General features: G+C 38.8%; 1 protein-coding gene across 11 annotated transcripts in view; it reads right to left on the reverse strand.

Moving 5' to 3' along the window:
• Positions 1 to 18,080, reverse strand: part of NCOA2 (nuclear receptor coactivator 2) — a 198,085-nt gene that overhangs the window by 9,309 nt on the left and 170,696 nt on the right. For all 11 annotated transcript variants that reach the window (XM_061342862.1, XM_061342860.1, XM_061342857.1 and 8 more), the window contains 8 exons: positions 15,851 to 16,066; positions 15,181 to 15,310; positions 12,574 to 12,739; positions 10,374 to 10,652; positions 9,453 to 9,530; positions 8,694 to 8,928; positions 7,170 to 7,347; positions 4,704 to 4,902 (listed from right to left, as the gene is read on the reverse strand). In XM_061342862.1, coding sequence (XP_061198846.1) covers positions 4,704 to 4,902; positions 7,170 to 7,347; positions 8,694 to 8,928; positions 9,453 to 9,530; positions 10,374 to 10,652; positions 12,574 to 12,739; positions 15,181 to 15,310; positions 15,851 to 16,066 — 1,481 coding nt within the window. The remainder of the gene's footprint in view (positions 1 to 4,703; positions 4,903 to 7,169; positions 7,348 to 8,693; positions 8,929 to 9,452; positions 9,531 to 10,373; positions 10,653 to 12,573; positions 12,740 to 15,180; positions 15,311 to 15,850; positions 16,067 to 18,080) is intronic.

Here is an 18,080-nt window from a genome sequence, read left to right on the forward strand (position 1 = left end):
GTTGACTCGGTTCTCTCTGTTACTTCCCTCAGACTAGATGGATACTAATAGTAAAGATTTGCCCTTCCAGATTTTGTTGGAAGAAGAAAGATAGTTTTCTGTGTCACCTGCCCTTTATGAGACTTATGTTGTAAATAACAGGAGATTCTGCCACTGCACTGCCTTGCTTCAGCTACAACAACCTGCTGCAGCAAGGTGGGGAGACAGCCTTGAATTTACCACACCAAAGTCTTCTCCTTTCAGGTCCTCCTAACTGTTGTTTCTGTTGATATTCACAGATTTTGCAAAACGTCATAAGGCGAAATGCAATCACATGCAACCACCTAAAGAGCTGGTTTCAAACACTGCCAGAGACAAGACTGCAGTTCAATAGGAAAGGTTCAAAAGTTCAAACATTTTTGCCATGGGAACTTTCAACTCTGAAAAAATTGATTAAATTCTGCAAGGCTCTGAGTGATGCTTTCTGCTTCTTACTAAAAATGGGCAGATTTTTAAACCTAAATGTGAAAATTCAAATCAGAAAGGAAGAGAACCACACTAATTTGCTCAGAAAGAAAGCAAGCAGACAGCTTTGCAGCTCTGTTACACACATTTGACAAAGCAACAGAATCCATGTTTGGAAAGTGTTTTCTGCTATTATTCAGCATTCATCAGAATGCACAGGCACAAATACCTTTTCCATTTGCACAGTAGACAAAGGAAGATAAAAAATAAAAAGCATAAATAAAAAGACTGCATACTGAGTCATCAGCAGTTTTGGAACAAAAAGATGACTGCATGATTTGCATTGTGGCAGCTAGGACAGGTATGGGTAAAGAAGATGGTTCCAGGATGCATGCCACAAAAGCAACAAAGGCATCAGTGAAGTTCCTATCACAGGATCTCTTTACCAGTAACAATGCAATAATCCTGACTGGCACGGTATCAGATAAAAAAAAATAATAAAAATTACTGTTTTATTACATTTACCTCAGAACCCCTTGAAACAAAAGACCCACATTCACACATTAACTGTTCTGACTGCAATAACAATGCAATTAGAAAAGTATGGAAAAAGACAGAGAAATGGAAGGGGTTTTATCATTTTCTGAAGACAAGTCAAGTGGTGTTATCAGATATGAAATCTGACTAAAACAAAACAATAGATGTTTTGCAATTCCTGTGTGATTAACACATCAATACACTTTCCTCATAATAAAGCAAAAGTATATACAAGGTGTCTAAGAAGAAAAGTTTGCTACCACTCCAGGGCTCCTCTCATCCATGCTGAACAAAATCAAAATACTGTTTCAAACTGACTCTTTGTAGATGCCTGGGAAGTACTACTCTGTGCAAAGTAATAAACATCTGCTCAGAGTGGGCATCTAGAGAGGGGTTTATTTCATATACTGAACCCCTCTTGCATGGGTTTCAACCTTTTTCTCCGATAGTTCAGTAAACAACACAGATCCATGATGCAAAATAAACAACAGGAACAAACATGGCAACAGTCCCTTGTGCAAACAAGAAAATGAGGATACGGAAACAGTAAGTTGTGTGAACGGTGTAACACCAGGAAGGTTTAAACTTCCTCAATGCCTGGAGAAGCTGTTTTGGAAAGAGGGGACCTGCAGACCTGACAGGGTTCCTGGTAACAGCTTCCTAGAAGACACACTAGTAAGAGCAGCCTGAAGAACTTTTGTTAGGGAAGAAGATGATAATGAGACAAGGTCTGATCCCTGTAGCACATAAAAGAATCTGTTAGCATCATAAATAGCAAGTCAATTTTGGGCATAAACTTAATTTTTTTACTTGGTGATGCTGAGAGCCTATGTAGTAAACAAGGTATGTTGGAGATACACAAGTATGAGCAGATAAACAACAAACTTAGTATTTCTGAACTTTGGTTATGTCTGTGTGATGCAGTATAGTGCCACAAAGAGACAGGAGACAAAGCCAAACCAACCTGTTTGGTACTAAAAGTAATATACCTACTTCTGGGTAAATAAACCTAGGCAAAGCTTTTTACTAACAGGTAATACATATGACTTCCAAAACCACCCAATAACTTGTGAAGTGCTAAATTGTTTTCAAAAGCTAGTACACATTTTTTGTGTACAACTATTACTCACTGTGGTTAGAAAGAGATAAGCATGTGAAGTTAAAATTATGTATTATGGAACAAAAATTGGCATTGAATAAGTAACTAAAAGTGTAGGTGACAGTGTAAAAAAAAACCCTAGAGAATGAATGAAATGGCAACAGTCAGCAGAATTAAAGAAAATGTAGTCATTTTGAAAATCATCTTACAAGAAAAAGTTTGGCACAGCCTAAGTTAATTGTTAAGTAAATGTGCCAAATTGTGCCCTGAAAACAGAAAAATATTATCAATTTAATATTTAAATATACATTCTTTTTACTCAGGTCTCTCAGAAAGGAGAATGTAAAGCAGCACAGCAAACATTCTAAGGACTAAAAAGTATTGTCTTGTGGCCCAGAAATGGCCCCTCAGCTGTCAGTTGGCCACCTCTGACCCAGAGGGAGCATGAAACATTTGCTTGCAGAGTTTGCAGATGACACAGTGCTGTGGTGGTAAATCAGGAAGAGAACAGGTTACTGATATAGAACGAGCCAGAGCGCTTTGGTTAAACAGACACAATCTAGAGAAATTCAATTTGATGTAGACAAAAGGAAGGCAATACATTTGGGAACAAAGAATGCATGTTTCATCTATGTCGAATGTGCTGAGGATTTAGGGATCATTATAAGGGTTTCAGTATGTGCTCCCCAGTGCGACTTTGTCACCAACAGAGCCAAGGCAACCCATATATTGAAATAGAAATTACAAGCAGAACTTGACTGTACACAGCACTCACAGTTAAATCACTGTCTCTGGTTACTCTATTCATACTCCTAGAAGAGGTTACAAAGTGGAGTTTAAAGTAGATCTACAAAAGGGACAGACAGCCTGAAAGACACATGTTGAGTTGGATGAAGAACCTCAGACTACTCACTTACTGGAAGTTAGATAAATGCTGTCTTGAAACAAGATCTTGTACCTAACAGGAAGGAAAAGCAGTGCGACAACTGTGCCAGTGGAAACAGTAGTCTGCATGGACAACTTTGAAATAAAACCAGATCTCTTTCTATAATGTATGTTTTTCAATTTGGGTTCGTGGGGAAAATTATGTATGAGCATGCTGAGAAGTCAGACTGGGTTGTTACCTTCAAATCGCCACTCTTTTCTTTTTTGTTTTTTCTACTGTTTTACTACATTAAATGTGTGCAATAGTATGCACTTGAGAATAATAATAATAATAATAATAAAGTCGGCTATAATTGGGCTTAGCAACTGGGAATATTGGAGAAGGTGACAGATCTGGGAGTATCAAAATTACTTCAGGTCACCAGTATGCGGCAGCTGTAAAGGACAAATGTGATCTGGGGCTATATCTGTCTGGGGTATTCCAAGAGAAATGGGGAAGAACTAGTGTTACGCACATGGCTCTGCACTTAGGAAATACTGATTCAGACTGCAACAGGTGCAGAAAAGGAAAGGGAATTTGAAGCCTACAGGAAGAGACTGAAACACTGGCTTGTTTAACTTACAAGAAAAACTTCAAGAAACCCAAAACAAAACAATCCAACAATCTCAAACCACGACAAAGTCATTTTCATTGAATGGCTCTTTTTAAAATACAAGAAGAGAAAAGAACTATTTAAGCTAAAGGACAGTATTGGAAGAGTAAATACTATTATCTAATTTAGGCTAGAAAAAGGACACACATTAACAAGCTAATAATATAATCAGCTTTAAGCTGGAATGTTATGGTCTCAGAAAAAAGGTTTACAGTATTGTCCACTGTAGCAGCAGAGGCTGCCTGAAGACACAAGAGGTACTTTCCTACCAACATGTCTAAGAGAAGCCCATAATTTCAAGCTTGTTTTGAACAAATGGGGATTCAGCTCTGAAACAAACATGAACCTGTTGATTAAGAGGACTTGTTTGTCATACGCTCATTAATGCACTGTGTGAGTTTAACTGCAGGTCAACAAATTGAAATGCTATCTTCCTTATTTCCGATACCCTAAGCATCAATCTCAAACAAAACAGAGTATGTAAACCTCTCAGCAGGAAAGAACAGGTTACTTACCTATTGATTCAACAACCTATTCTATATGCACCACATTACAATAAGTGTGGATCTTGTCCTCCTGCCAGCTTGATAGTTCTTGAAGTTGACTGTTTTCTGGTACTACACACACAGCGGCTATAGAAGCATCTTTCACACACTGGGAGGATCATTCACTCTTACCTCTGGGAAACAGCTGCTTGCCGTTCAGTCCTAGCCTCTACTGCTGAGAAAATTAGCAAGGCCACTGGTGACCTACAGCTGCGCTATGGAAACTTACCTACTAAGGACAGGAACTAGATGAGCACACACTTCCCATGGAAGTCCAGGAGCAACTACATGTGCTATCTACAGTGGTGCTAGGTCAAAATGGGAGATTTAGATGTAAAAGTGCTCTCTATCTCCTTGGTCATGTTGGTTATCTGAGTGCAGAGCTAAAACCAAAGCCTTTTTATCAGCATCATTTCTCAAGAAAACTAGTGTAAGAAATGTAATGGCTTACAGCAGTTACAGCCCAACACAGCAGACCTGAAAAACTGTCAAAGTCAAAGCAAATCCTCTGGCTGTCATCTCACATCCTTAAATTCTCACCTGCTCAGGACCCATGGAGGACAACCCTGATGTAGGCACAGAGGTCGCTGAGGTCATGCTGATCTGCCCTGTCATCTGGTTCATGTTGTTCATACCACTTGTGTTGGTTGCCATGGATACACTGATGTTCATGTTATTGTTGTACATGCTGGTGCTTGCTTGCTGCCCAAAATGTGGTGGGGACTGTTGTGAAAACATGCTACAGCAAGGAATGGAAAAAGCAGTGTGTCAGACTTAGAATGCTGAAGCCACTAAGAAATTATTTTCTTTTTAATATATCTTAAGCTAGAATTGATATATACTGTCATTTATTTCAACTTCAAAGGAAAAACTCAGCTTTGGCTACATTAATGTCTACTAGACTTTCAAAATTTAAGGTTCCATGTCTGTGCACAAAAATGCATGCCTTTGTGTGTGAAACTATGGCAGAGTACAAATCTGTTATGCATGTGCAATAACAGCCAATTAACTGTCTAAATGGGCTGTGTATGTATTCTAAATACATTTGGGAATATTCTAAATATGCAATTTTTGGAGAGAAAGGAACCACCTTTTTTTCCCCTCAGTGTCAGCACAGCACAGGACTGTTGAGCTGAAATTGGACTTGGCCTAATAACTGTCTTTTTGCAAAAGAGGTGTTTGCACATACGAATATCAGATTTGTACATACAATTATGGGAAGTGGGCTCACAAATAGAGACATGCAATTGTGCAGAAATCTAATTACAAAGTCTTAGCATCAAGTTTTGAAAATGTGACACTGTAAGAAACAACATAAAGTCTAAGTTAATTACCTTCTGTGTTACTTTAAGGCCACTTCAGAACAACTTAAGGAGGAGTAACTGTGGAAGAACTCATCCCAGGTTTTATTCAAAGTCAAGTGCTTTCTGGATAGTATCTTCCTTCTCATTATGTCAGAAGCCACGTGAGAGATTGTTACATTTCCTAAAACAATCTTCACTGTTTATATATCATTTTTTTCTACTCTTTAAGCATAGTTCAACAGTCAGTGAAGGAATTATTACTGACAATTTATCAGCTTAGAGGATCTGCATTAGACTGAAATATTGTGGAAGGGATGTGTGTCAGATGGCATGCAGTAACCACCTCTGTATCAATGTCTGACTTTTACTTCCCTGTGAAGCACTTCTTCCACAGCTCAGGAAATCTTTCACGGTTAACACTCAGCCTTGCACTTGGGTAGTCCATTAGGTTATTGCTGTGCACTGAGACTTGGTGGAGTGCAGTGGCATTCTGGGCACAGGACCAAAATTGGAGAATCCCACCATTCTCTTCCTTCCAATTCCATGTCATTTCAGGCCACCTAACCCCATTTTTAAGTTGTTATCTGGATGGCTGAAACAGTACACTATAGATCATTGTGAATACTCAGTGGCTTGTGTAAACTCATCTGACATGTCTCCACAGTAGAGCTGCAGTTCAGCAAGACAGCCTTTAGTCTTACCAAGCTGCCCCTGCTGCCACTTCAGCAGAAGCCATGACAGTGGGAGCTATGCCTCCTGCAGGTGCTTCAGGAAGACAATGAGGAAGAGGCATGGACAAGGATGATGATAAGAGATAAATCAGATGCTTTAAGGGGAACTTCATTTGGATCAGCCTCATCACTGAAGCACTGGTACTTTGGGTTTATTAAATCTTTCTCAACCAGCAGGAAAAATATTTGTTGCTAGGCTGGGATAGTAACAGCAGCCTGAGAACTTCAGGATGACAAAAGCACTATGCTAGAGACAACTGTATGCACCTCAGTGTCAAGTGATAGAGGCTGTACACCAACCTGATAGCTCCTCCTGTCTTCCACTGAAAAGTGCAGATCATTGCCATCTGTAACCTTGTTGCTGCCTACTGATAGTGTTCAACATCCAACCCATTTAATGTGGACAGTGTGATAATTAGAGCTATACCAACTGGGGCATGGGCCTCAACTGAAAAGGTGACTGCATGCGTCAGTCATGCTATGATGCTCTCAGAGAATGACAGTTATATGCTGACCCCCCCAGTATGTGCAAGCACTAATGGACTGAACCTGGTTGCACTCCAGCACTTAAAGTGGGAGGTGATAATCTAATTACCCCAAATCTGGAGCAGTAGGGAATGTATAGGCTCTGGCTCAGCTGATCCAGCCATGTGGAAAGCAGTGTGGGAGCATAACATGAAACTCATTTGCAGAAGAATTGTATCCACACAAAAGTTAGGGACTGGAGTTCACTGTGCAGCACAGGTGCTTCTCAAGGACACAGTGTTTTGCCAGTTATCACAGACAAAGCAATGCATTGTGTGGATGGAGGTCTTTTAGGTATGCACTCACTTTGCCTTGTACGAAGACAGAATTTAAACCAATTCGTCAAGCCAAATTGAAAAGAAATCTTTTTTTAGTATAGCCAGTTAAAACCAACCAACCAACCAAGCAAACAATTGCATAAAACATAGGATTTGGACTAGATTTACCTGTTTCCACCCATATTCCCTTGTGCCCACCCGTTCATCTCCGTAGAGGACTGATAGGCAGGATTAGCCTGAGACTGCTGAATCATGGGGCTTTGAGTATGAGCCAGTCTTGGGGACATCAGTGGACTCTGAGGAGTGGTGGCCCCTGTGAAGCCCGGATCAGGCTGCTGACTAATACCTGAAAAAATACAATGAAAAATTTAGCCACTGTACGTTCAAAGGTAAAAGAAGCCAAGAGCTCATAACTGCAGACAGGTCTTTACACAGTCCTATTTATGTCATCTGGAACCTACAACCTCCTGTCTTAATCTTGCATCTAGATTACAAGCAAGACATAATCAACTAATACTGTATGTATAACCTTAAAAATATAATTTTGCATAAGTATGTTGTCTACCTGTGTGCTCTAATCAATCACACAAGTGGTCTGTCCCCTCTACAGACCAAAAGAAAAACACTGGCAACTTTAGTTTAGTCTGTTTTAAGTTCATCACAAAAACATGCTCAAGAGAAACAAGTTACTCAATGCTGGAGTAAGAATCAGGTGGTATGAAGGCTATCCTTATATTCACTGTCTGTGTGAGTTAACGTCCCTGTATCTCTGTCTATATCATAAAATGATAACATAATTCATTTTCATAAAGTAACTACAAATACATGGAGGGAAAGCACTATTATGATTTAGAAACTGGTGTAAAGGATAAAAGAACAGTGAGAGTAGATAGCAAATTTAGAACTGGATAGACATGATTTGCTATAATAGCAGAACCTGCACATAACATATTATTTAACTGTAATATAGCTTACACAATACTTATAAATAAAGAAGCTGTATAACAGTAACTGTGTGGAGGTAAATGCCACATGCATCCCCAGAACAAAGTGGTGTGCAGCTTTGTAAAACATACAAACAAAATGGTATTTACTACTGTATTACACACAGGTATAGGGGCATGAAAAAGAATGCTTTATCTGAAATAGAATTTTTAATATTGAAATTCAATAGTTGTTAATTTTACATTATAATGTACACATGAAGAATTATATTTCTTGGGGAAGAATCTGATATTTAAGCAATATCTCATTATAAAAATTAAAAAGATTAGGTACAGCTTTGCTTCCGGTCACTTTATGCTTCTGGCTAACAATAATTGGTATCTTTATCTTCATTTGCACTTTTATCATATAAACTGGTTTAATTTAGTCTAAATTCAGAGTCCTCCAAGCCAACACATACACGTGTGTTGATGTGTGCATACACACTTTTATCTGCATATAACTATAAACACACACATCACACTTCTGCTATTGCTCAAAAAAGTGGTGCTTGGAGAATACGTGGTACTAGAGCTAGGAAAAGTGGAAAGGCACTACACTGCATCCCAAGAAGTCCAACCCTCCATGTTTCCCATCATTCTCAGGGAGCCAGGCAAGAGAATGTGTGAGTGTAGCTTGGACCCAGCGCAGGGTAGGACATGGAGGAGCAAGGACTGCTGACATGCCCTTGGGGGGTGGAACCAGTACCGTAGTTTGGAGGAAAAGGAAACTGCTGTGTGTTTGCTTGCGGGATCCGTGGATTGCTCATGGTTGCTGGTATGCCACCGGCGGCCACCATGCTGGGGGTCATGCTCAAGCCCTGCCCTCGCATCATCAGCGTCCGCTGCTGCTGCACCTGCTGCTGCTGCATCTGCCGCTGCCGCAAGTGCTGGCTCAGGATCTCCCGCTGCCTCTGCGCCAGCATCTGTGCGTTGATAGGGCCCTGGAGGGAGAACCACCAACACCCATCAATAACCCGTCCTAAGGCCAGCTGACCAGTGGAGGCATCTCCACTAGAGCAGTCTGGAAGATTCCAGCTCTTTTTACCCCCACCACGCAAGTAACAATAATATAGAATGGGAGAAAATAATCCTATTAATCCTTCTCCTGGGAAAGACTTCCAACAGTGCAAGAGTCAAGAAGTGAAAAAATACCAGTGTTTAATGTTGCAGTGATTTGTAATTGCAAATTTAATAGCTCATTTAAAAAACCCACATCTTTAGGAAATGAGAAGTTTGGTTAAAAATGCAGTTATATCTCTAGTAAATAACTAGCCACCCCATGCAAATATAGGAAAGATTCTTGGAAATAAAAGAGTAAAATACTTCTTATCATACAGTCTCCATTATTTGTATTAAAGCTTTAGAATTGGTTGTCATGGATTTAGTACATAACATTATTACTGTATTTAACGGGGGGGGGGGGAGAAGAAAACAAAATATTTTTTGTAAGTGCTATTTCTTTTACCTGTGCTGGCACTCCAGGTCTCAAAGACAGATTCATATTGGAGACACTGCTGATCTGATTTATCAGTGGCTGCCGATTCTAAAGGAAGAAAACAACCCAACACCAAACCCCAAAAGTTTTTAGAAGGACAACAAGAAAGGGGAAATTTTATATACAGAGGTATATGCATTTACTTTTCCATCAGCTGGTTTGAGTACTTAGTTTTACATATTTAAGCTGGGTGCAGTTTTCCTACTCAAGTCCTATTGTTATTCATAGAATCCTGTTTCTTAAGGAGACAATACACTATACAAGTAACAACATGGGCACTAAGCTGTTTACCAAACATGTTACTTTTACAGTTCCTGTTCTTTTTGAGTTTGGACTGGACTATTGAGGTTTACTTTGAATTAGACCTTATCCTGATGTTTTAAAGTAGAAATGATCTTTCTTCCTCCACTAGAAAAGCACTGATAGCTTATTTACAGCACTATAAACCTATTTATATAAAAATGAAACAACAACAACTTAAAATGATCCTCAAAAGTAGATCAAGGCCAAGTGAAAAAGAAAGGATGTAGGTAATGGGCAGCAATAAAAGCATTTAGATTGCTGGAAGAGCCAAGATATAACAAACAGAAAGAGTTGTATAACAAAAAGCACCACTGTAGACTTGCTCAAAGAATTAGTGAGACTAGGCTTAACTACTAAGGCACATTTTTGCACCGTATTATAGAAAAAATAACAGATGCAAAAAAAAAAGAATGTGCAAGGTACCACCTCAGCACAACACATGATGGCTAGTGTTCAGAGGTGGAATTAGGCTGTAACTAAACAGGGTAAGAACTTAAGACCTGCTCTATCTGTAGGCAAGCTGACAGTAGGTGCCACTCAGAGGAGGCGCCTGTGCTGGCATGGAACCAGGCATGGAAGAGGCTGTACCTGCTGTGCCTGGAGCCTGTGCTGCAGCTGGAGCCGCAGCTGGTTTGGCTGGTTCTGCACGATGCTGGCGGGCCGCAGGCCGGGCCGGGGCTGCATGCGCAGGGCTGCATACCCCGGGCGCTGCCCCATGGCGTGGAAGCTCGGGTCCTGCATGGGCGCATAGCTGCCCTGCGCTATCTGCGCCTGCGCCGCGTACTGCTGGGAGAACACCGGAGCCTTCTGCTCCATCAGCATGCTTGACTCCTGGCTGGAGAAGGTCTCGGGGTCAACAGCTTGGCTCTGCAGAAATACGTGAACAACAGAAATAGTTGGTGGGATAAGGCTTTTCATAAGATTTTACGAGACTAATACAGCCACCCTGCAAAACCAACCTTCTAGGATGTGAATGTTTTGAAGCAGAAAATGACATAAGTTATCTTTACGTAAATATAAAACTTACAAATAAACAGCACTGTATTTTTGAGCACCAAAACGTATTCATAGGGACAAATTCCTTCTCTCCTTTTATTTTCCCTTTATGTTTTTTAACAAAGACCTATAATCTTTGTCATGTTCTTAACATAGCCTTTGTATCATTCTGCTAACAAATGAAAACCTGAAATGAGAAATGCTATATCAAAATCTGTAAATGAAATGATAGCAGCATATTTCTGTCACTGATTCCGAGATAAATTCAAAGACATTACAAATGAACAAGTAAATTTTTATCAGTATCTTTAAACGAAATAATGATTCAAATAAATATGCCTGAAACTATTACAGAAGATAAATGTTAACAGAATGCCTAATTCTTTCAGGGCACTTTAGCACAAACTGATTATCCATTAGCATAAAAAGGCTAACACAATTCTAAACTCCATTCTAGATACTCCCCTAATATTTGTTCTAGACAGAATAATTTTATAGCTTATTCCATGCTGACCTTGGAAATCAAGTTACTCTAAATTTCAGCACTCTTATGAAAGAAAGACTGTAAGCTCCTACAAAATGTTTTATAGCTATTTTAAAAAACATGTTCTAAAATGTGACAGTCCTCTTATTTGCAAAATTCTTTAACTGTTTCCACTGAGATTCTAAATAAATAGAAATATATTTACCTCTTAGTTTGAAATAAAGCAGTACTCAGATTTTTTTTGGTGGTGATTTTTCAAAAGCTATGTAATATTGCATGAAAGTTTCACACTGCAATTGAAGTTCAATGAATTGTATCTCCATCTTAACACCTCACTGAGTTCTGTGTTGTACCAAATAGGCTTGGAGACAGCTCTCTCATATTCAAGGCAGGACTTCATTGGTCCTATTTCATAACTAAAATGCAGAACTAGTTCAGAAGTTACACTCAGGGTGCTGATGAGTGCTAGGAAATGAAATGGGTATTCTAGGCTCTGAGAATATTAAATCATTATAGAAACATATACAGATGGTTTTGGAAACAAAATTTTGATGCCAGAAACATAAAAAAACCAATTTTTCCCTAAAATCTTTTTTACTACATTTTTCTTGCACCATTGAGAACTGAAATGGACAAGAACCGACTGGAAGCCAACAAAAATAGCTGTGAGGAGAAAAGAAAGGATGAAAAAGAATGGAACAATTTCATGCTGAGAAGTTTAGGAAGCAAGTTCGTTATTAAAAAGAAATTCAGTTTTAAGTGCTTAAGCTTCTTCAGGTGAAATTCATCCCTTAACTCATATTAATCAACTAAGGGAAAAAACTATGGGTGAAATGACATGTTACAGGTTTGCTCATCCAAAAGCTGGTTGCCCTCATTGCACAAAGATCTTGATCTTGCTCCTCTGCTCCTAGGTCTTCGTATTCCTTGTTTTTCACCTTTCCTATACCTTGCTGCTGACTGCAGTCTTGCCTTTCCCCCACACAGCTGTTCCTCTGACCACCATAAAAGCAGAAACCTGTTAGGTTTTTTGGTTTTGGTCAGGTTAGTCGCATGAAGCCTAGTGGCTCAGTATAAGTCAGGAGGAAAGCTAGATGAGGGTGGCAGGGCAAAGACTAAACCTGGGGCTGAAGGAAGCTTTTCAGGTTACATGAAGCCATTAGACAGAGTCCCACCAAAATATGTAACTATACTAGCTTGCAAGAAGAGTTTTTTATTCCCCTTCTTCAACACGCATTTTACCTCCGTCTTGACAATGTATCGTTTAAACACAACAACCTAACACATGCAATGAGATGTCCAATATACCTGGCTGACTAGTTCTGGTATTCCTAGAGCCCTGTCGATTTCTTCTAAACCATCAAAATTCCTTAATGCCATGTAAAGCTGATCCAGGAGAGCACCCTCATCACTTGGTGACTCTGATGAAGGATGATTACACAAGAGATCATCTGGTGAGCTGCCAAACGGTTGCCTGTGAAAACATGAACACAGCATTGGTAAACAGCTGCTGAAACCCATGAAATAGTACCAGAGGATTAGTATTCAAACTGAACTAACAAGTGGAGACAGAAATTGTCTTAATCTCTGTCAATTTTGTTTAGCAAATTGTTCTGGATGAAAGTTATGTTACCCAAAGAAATAACTAAATTCCATGGTTAATGCCTGTCAAGACCCTACAAGCACAGTGTAGCCAACAAATAAGCAAGCACACCAAAGGTACACTCAAGTGGCTTTTTCATATTGCAGGGTCAGCAGAGGAACAAAGTCAGTATATAGTCACTGAACACAGAAGATTAAAGAATTTTTAACTAATTGTAACTTTAAATTTCAGATGTTAGGTTAAATATCACAAGGAGAAGAATTTATTTCCCCTGACACTTTTCTTAAACGATTTTCTATCAGACTAAGCAGGGCAAAGAGATCACAGAAAGGTCCCAAGGACTGAGCTTACACAAACCAAACATCTGGAAGAGCTAGCCAGAAGCATGAGGGAGCAGGGAGAAAAGGACATTCCCCTTTTTGTTTGCAGCAAAACACTGCATCAGCTCAACCCATCTTATGGAACTGCACACTTGGGTACCAGTTTATGCACTTGGTTATGTGCCTCAGAAGGGTGTCAGCAAGAATTTGGATACTGTCAAGCAAAGTGTGTTGGCTCTATAAATCCTGCTTACCTCACCCCTGAATTTGTATGCAAAGCACACTCTCAGTTACAAAGGCAGAACAGAGGTTTATCCTGAACCTAAAGGACAAAACTTACCGATAAAAAAACTAAGTCTGAAACAAACTAAATCTGCAGCCAAATGACATATTTTTGCTTTGCAGTTCACACAAGCCCTACTTCATGCACAAGACTACAAGAGAAAATATAAAGAGCAAAGCATTTTGCAAGCAAGAGCAGCTACTATATGCATATCATGGAAGTATCTCATCCCAGATAATTACTGAGAGACAACAAAAGCTGTTATACATGGAGGGAGGAAACAGCACTATATGTGAACCTTTTTACAAGTCTGTTTGGAAAAACAAAGAAACATGTTTGTGTATTTAGTTTCCATAATGAGATATATGGTTGCCATGGAAGTCTAATCTCTATGCTAAAGCTAAGCAGAAGGAAAAAGCTGCATCGACAGGCTATACACTTAAAAAAGCAAAGGATGGCAGGGAAGAAAACAAAAACATATTCTTTTCAATTACATCCTGGACTGTAAAAGATAAAAATAAGGATATATATGATGCACCTTTAAAATGTCACAAGTTATTAATCAATCTCATGTATCTATCAGATTCTATAAATCTCACAGATGGATTTATAAATCAGTAAATCACAGGATCATAGAAAAGTAAATCAGTAAAAGGGAAGAACAACAAAAAAATCCTTTGAATAAAATTGTTGTCAAACTTTAAAGATGTCTTATAAGATGGGATCTATGATCTGGAAAAATCATTGATGAGGTTAGCCAAAAAAACCTCCCTTGAATCGTAAATGGACGAGTACATGCAATAAGAAAAAGTTTAAAACATTAGCCAAATTTCTGTATGTTACATAATGACAATTACTTTGGTTTTTTTCCTCTATTTCTTTTATATACCACAATTATAATGTTTAATATTTCTCTAAAAGAATTATTTTCACTCACAATTTAATTTTATCAAACTTAATACTCATAACGATAATCAGATTACAAAAATACAAATCCCAGACATTACTAAAACTGGAAATGGCAGCACTGAGCAATTTGTCATCTCTGGGTGTAAATGATCGAAATATGGTTACTTCCAGATGCAACACGATGGGAATTCTTTTCACCAACTTCAGCTACAAGGAAATACTGAGAAATGCAAAGTGAGAAATGCAGAGATATGCATTTAGAAGAATTCTCTGCCTATTATTTGCTGATCAAATGTGGCCCTGTATTTTATTTTATGGCGTCACTTTTGAAGTGGATGATTAAGTTATGCAAAAAGGGCTTTTGTCATATGGACACCCTAACTAGGGGAGAATTAGCACCAGGAAACATTTGAAAAGCATGAAAAGTAGCAGAGAAAATGACACACAAACTTACAGATAGTCGTTTTGGACATCCTTTCATAATGAAAAATAAGCAAATTTAGTCAGAAGTTAACCTTTCTTCACTTTTTTCCAACTGCTTCCTTTAAATTTTCTTTTCAGTGCTCGCCCCCTTTACTACTGAAAAATATCCAAACTTCAGTGTGATACAGTACTTCCAACTCCTCCATCACATTACATGGCAAAGAGAGCATTTATAAATATTACTGGAATATGTATACATTTTCTGAGCATAAAATACTGCAGGCATTAAAATGGTATATAGAACTTTGTTTCCCCAAGGTATATAAATTACAGGCCTGGGAAATCTTTCCAAGTTTTGATGTGACACTAAGACTCACCTGTTCTGATTACCAAAAGTTGCCTGATCTATAGGCAAGATGCTGTCTGGCCATGGTGCAGTCTGATTTGGAGGTGCCTGCTGTTGGCTATACTGAGGTCCTCCTATATTCATCTCTAATTCGGATGGCCCTAATCAAGGAAAAATAACCACATAACTTTTGTGACAAGAATCTACTTTCATGTTAAGGCTTTCCATTCAATTATCTATGTTACAGTAAAAGCATACAAAACCACCAAGACATCAGTAACATCACTATTAAAAGTATTACGAATTTTTGTGAAAAACTCTTAAAATTTGAGAAAATAGCATGAGAGCTCTGGAAGTAAAATAGCAGATACAACACCACAGATGCAAAAATTAGTAAGATAAGCATGAAAAAAAAGAGCATATAAAGTCAGTATCATAGTGTACTTGCTTTATGATTTCCTCTTTCTTTGGCCACACCACTGTGGAGCTACAGAGTAGCAGAAATTGTTCATACCAATATATGTATTAAAAGTCAGTGTTACATACCTTCATCCCCACTTCCACAGGAAACTTTCTCTGTGGAATACAGTTCTCATCAAATCTATAACTGAATAATTTTAGTTTTTTTCCTTTTTCTATTTTCTGCTTCTGACAATCCAGTGCATGCCAAAAAATCCAACTCCACACGCGCCCTGACTTACCCATATTCATGACCTGAGATGGAAGCATCTGCCTTGGGCCAGGCTGGTTGCTGGGTCTCAAGGGGATGCTGGCCGTGGGGTTGCGAATCATGCCTGCTTGCACTGGCCTGTTCATGGCACCAGCTGTGGGTGCACAGGTCACTCTCACAGCAGAAGCCTGGCTTCCCCAGTCTCCAGATGACATGGCAGGCCGAGGGGCATTGCCACTGATCATTCCTGCACAAAAGCCAAACAAACTTGGGTGCCGGCACATGGTTCAGAACATTGCAGCATAGTACTGTAGCATTACCACTGCCTGATGAGCTGCATTTTTAGCAACAAAAATGTAGCAGTTTCACTCAAAGCAAGTTGTACCACCACTGCCTGTCCAGATGTGCAACACTATAGAATGATGCCTTATGCTGCTTAAGTCAAGGGACTGGAGATTATTATACATTTTACAAGAGGAAGATCCTTTTATCGTTTCCGAAACGCTGTTCAGAGTAAGTGTTCCCACATGCAGTCTGCAACAGGTGCTGAGGGTGTGTGGATAAGCCTAACTTCCTTCCTCAGGAAATGAATCACGTTTGCTGATGTGTCTGTCAGTGCTTTAGTTTCCAAGTGCTAAGTGAGAATGAAGAATTGAGTAACAACATGTTATCGCTACACACACTTACAAATTAGGAGGATTGAATTTAAATTCACATTCTGCAAACATCTTTTGGTAAGTCCTTTCATTCAGGACCTAGACTTCTTAGCTTCAAGGCTCACCCAGACAATCTCGAACCAGTATACAGTGCAGTGAAATTACTCACAGGAACTTTCCGATAGATGCTGAAGTTCATTACCGTTATTTTAGGGGAAGTCCTCCTACATCTACTGTAAACAGCTGATACAGTTTATTTACACTTGGAATATATAGAGTACTATACTCTGACAGTAGCCAAAAAACCCCAACCAAACCCTAACACAGCCCCCTCCAAAACTATGAATGCAAGTCAAAAAGACTTACATTCATAGCATTTAAACATTTCAATTTTATACAGTCAAGACAGCAGATAAAACACTGATTTCGTATTGGACTACTGATCTCCTCAGTTGCATTTTGCAACATCCTTAAATGAATACTAAAGGCCACACAACAATTATTACTCATCAGTTCAATTATTTGGTGACAAATAATCAAGGAGAAAAAACTCTCTGAAGAGGGTCGTTTTTTCAGCTCCTGTACAAAATTTGCTTCAGTGTTACATCCTCAGGTTTGTTCCATTTGTGTATGTACTCTATCAGATGAAATATGTGGTGTGCTACAGCAAATGGCAGGAACACAGATAATACTCTAACTTGTATACATAGATGAATAACATCCTCCAATATGTATACAAAACATGAAAGTAATAGGGCACTTGAAAGACTACAAGTTGACCTCTAAACTGCTTAAATAGGGTATTTCAGTGTCTGGCAACACATCTTTTTTAAGACTGATGCAAGCTAAACATAAAATGTTCACAGTGAACAGACATCTGAAAGGACTTAAAACACCCATTTATTCACTCAGTTCTTTGCAGTTGTTGCACACTTGGACAGACTCAGACTATGCACTAGTTGAAGTAAGTCAATCAGCCAGACTTCTTTTGTGAAATTCCCTGTGGTACCTTTGTACAATATTAGGGTAACATGAAGAAATCAATGCACCACAGATCAGGCGTACTCCATGACAAGTGGTAATACCACTGTAACATCTGATGGTTCCCAAAAAGTTTACGTTTCAAAAAATGGTGGAAATATTAGTATTTCTTTAATTTAAAATAGGAATTAAGGCTTATAAATAAAGGATAACCCAGGACAAAACCAAGGCCTGTGGAGATATACATCATAAGGGCAACTGTATTGCACATAATTTTGTTTTCAAAGAACTACCTCTAGAGACAAGTGGTTCTTTAATTTGCTTTTCTGAGACAGAAAGACTGGATTTTTAGTTATGTAAGCCTCAGATGAATCTGGAACATTGATGAGAACCAACTATAATTGCCAATATGCTGTTTCATCTAGAAGATTTCAGGTAGGTGGAAAGCAGCGCATAAAGAGCAGAACCAAAAATATGTAGAAACAGAAATTCAAAATAATATGCCAGTACATAACAGCCCATGATTTTTCCCCAGACTTTTTGGAAAGTACTTAGAATAACCTGCACTTGTAATAACCCCAATTTATAACCTTACGTAACTCCAATATATGACATTAAGTTAAG

The sequence above is a fragment of the Neopsephotus bourkii genome, unplaced genomic scaffold (assembly GCF_033783945.1).
Source record: "Neopsephotus bourkii isolate Nb327-2 ecotype Australia unplaced genomic scaffold, CSIRO-AGI_Nbou_v1 NB_1820, whole genome shotgun sequence".
NCBI classification, from domain to species: domain Eukaryota; kingdom Metazoa; phylum Chordata; class Aves; order Psittaciformes; family Psittacidae; genus Neopsephotus; species Neopsephotus bourkii.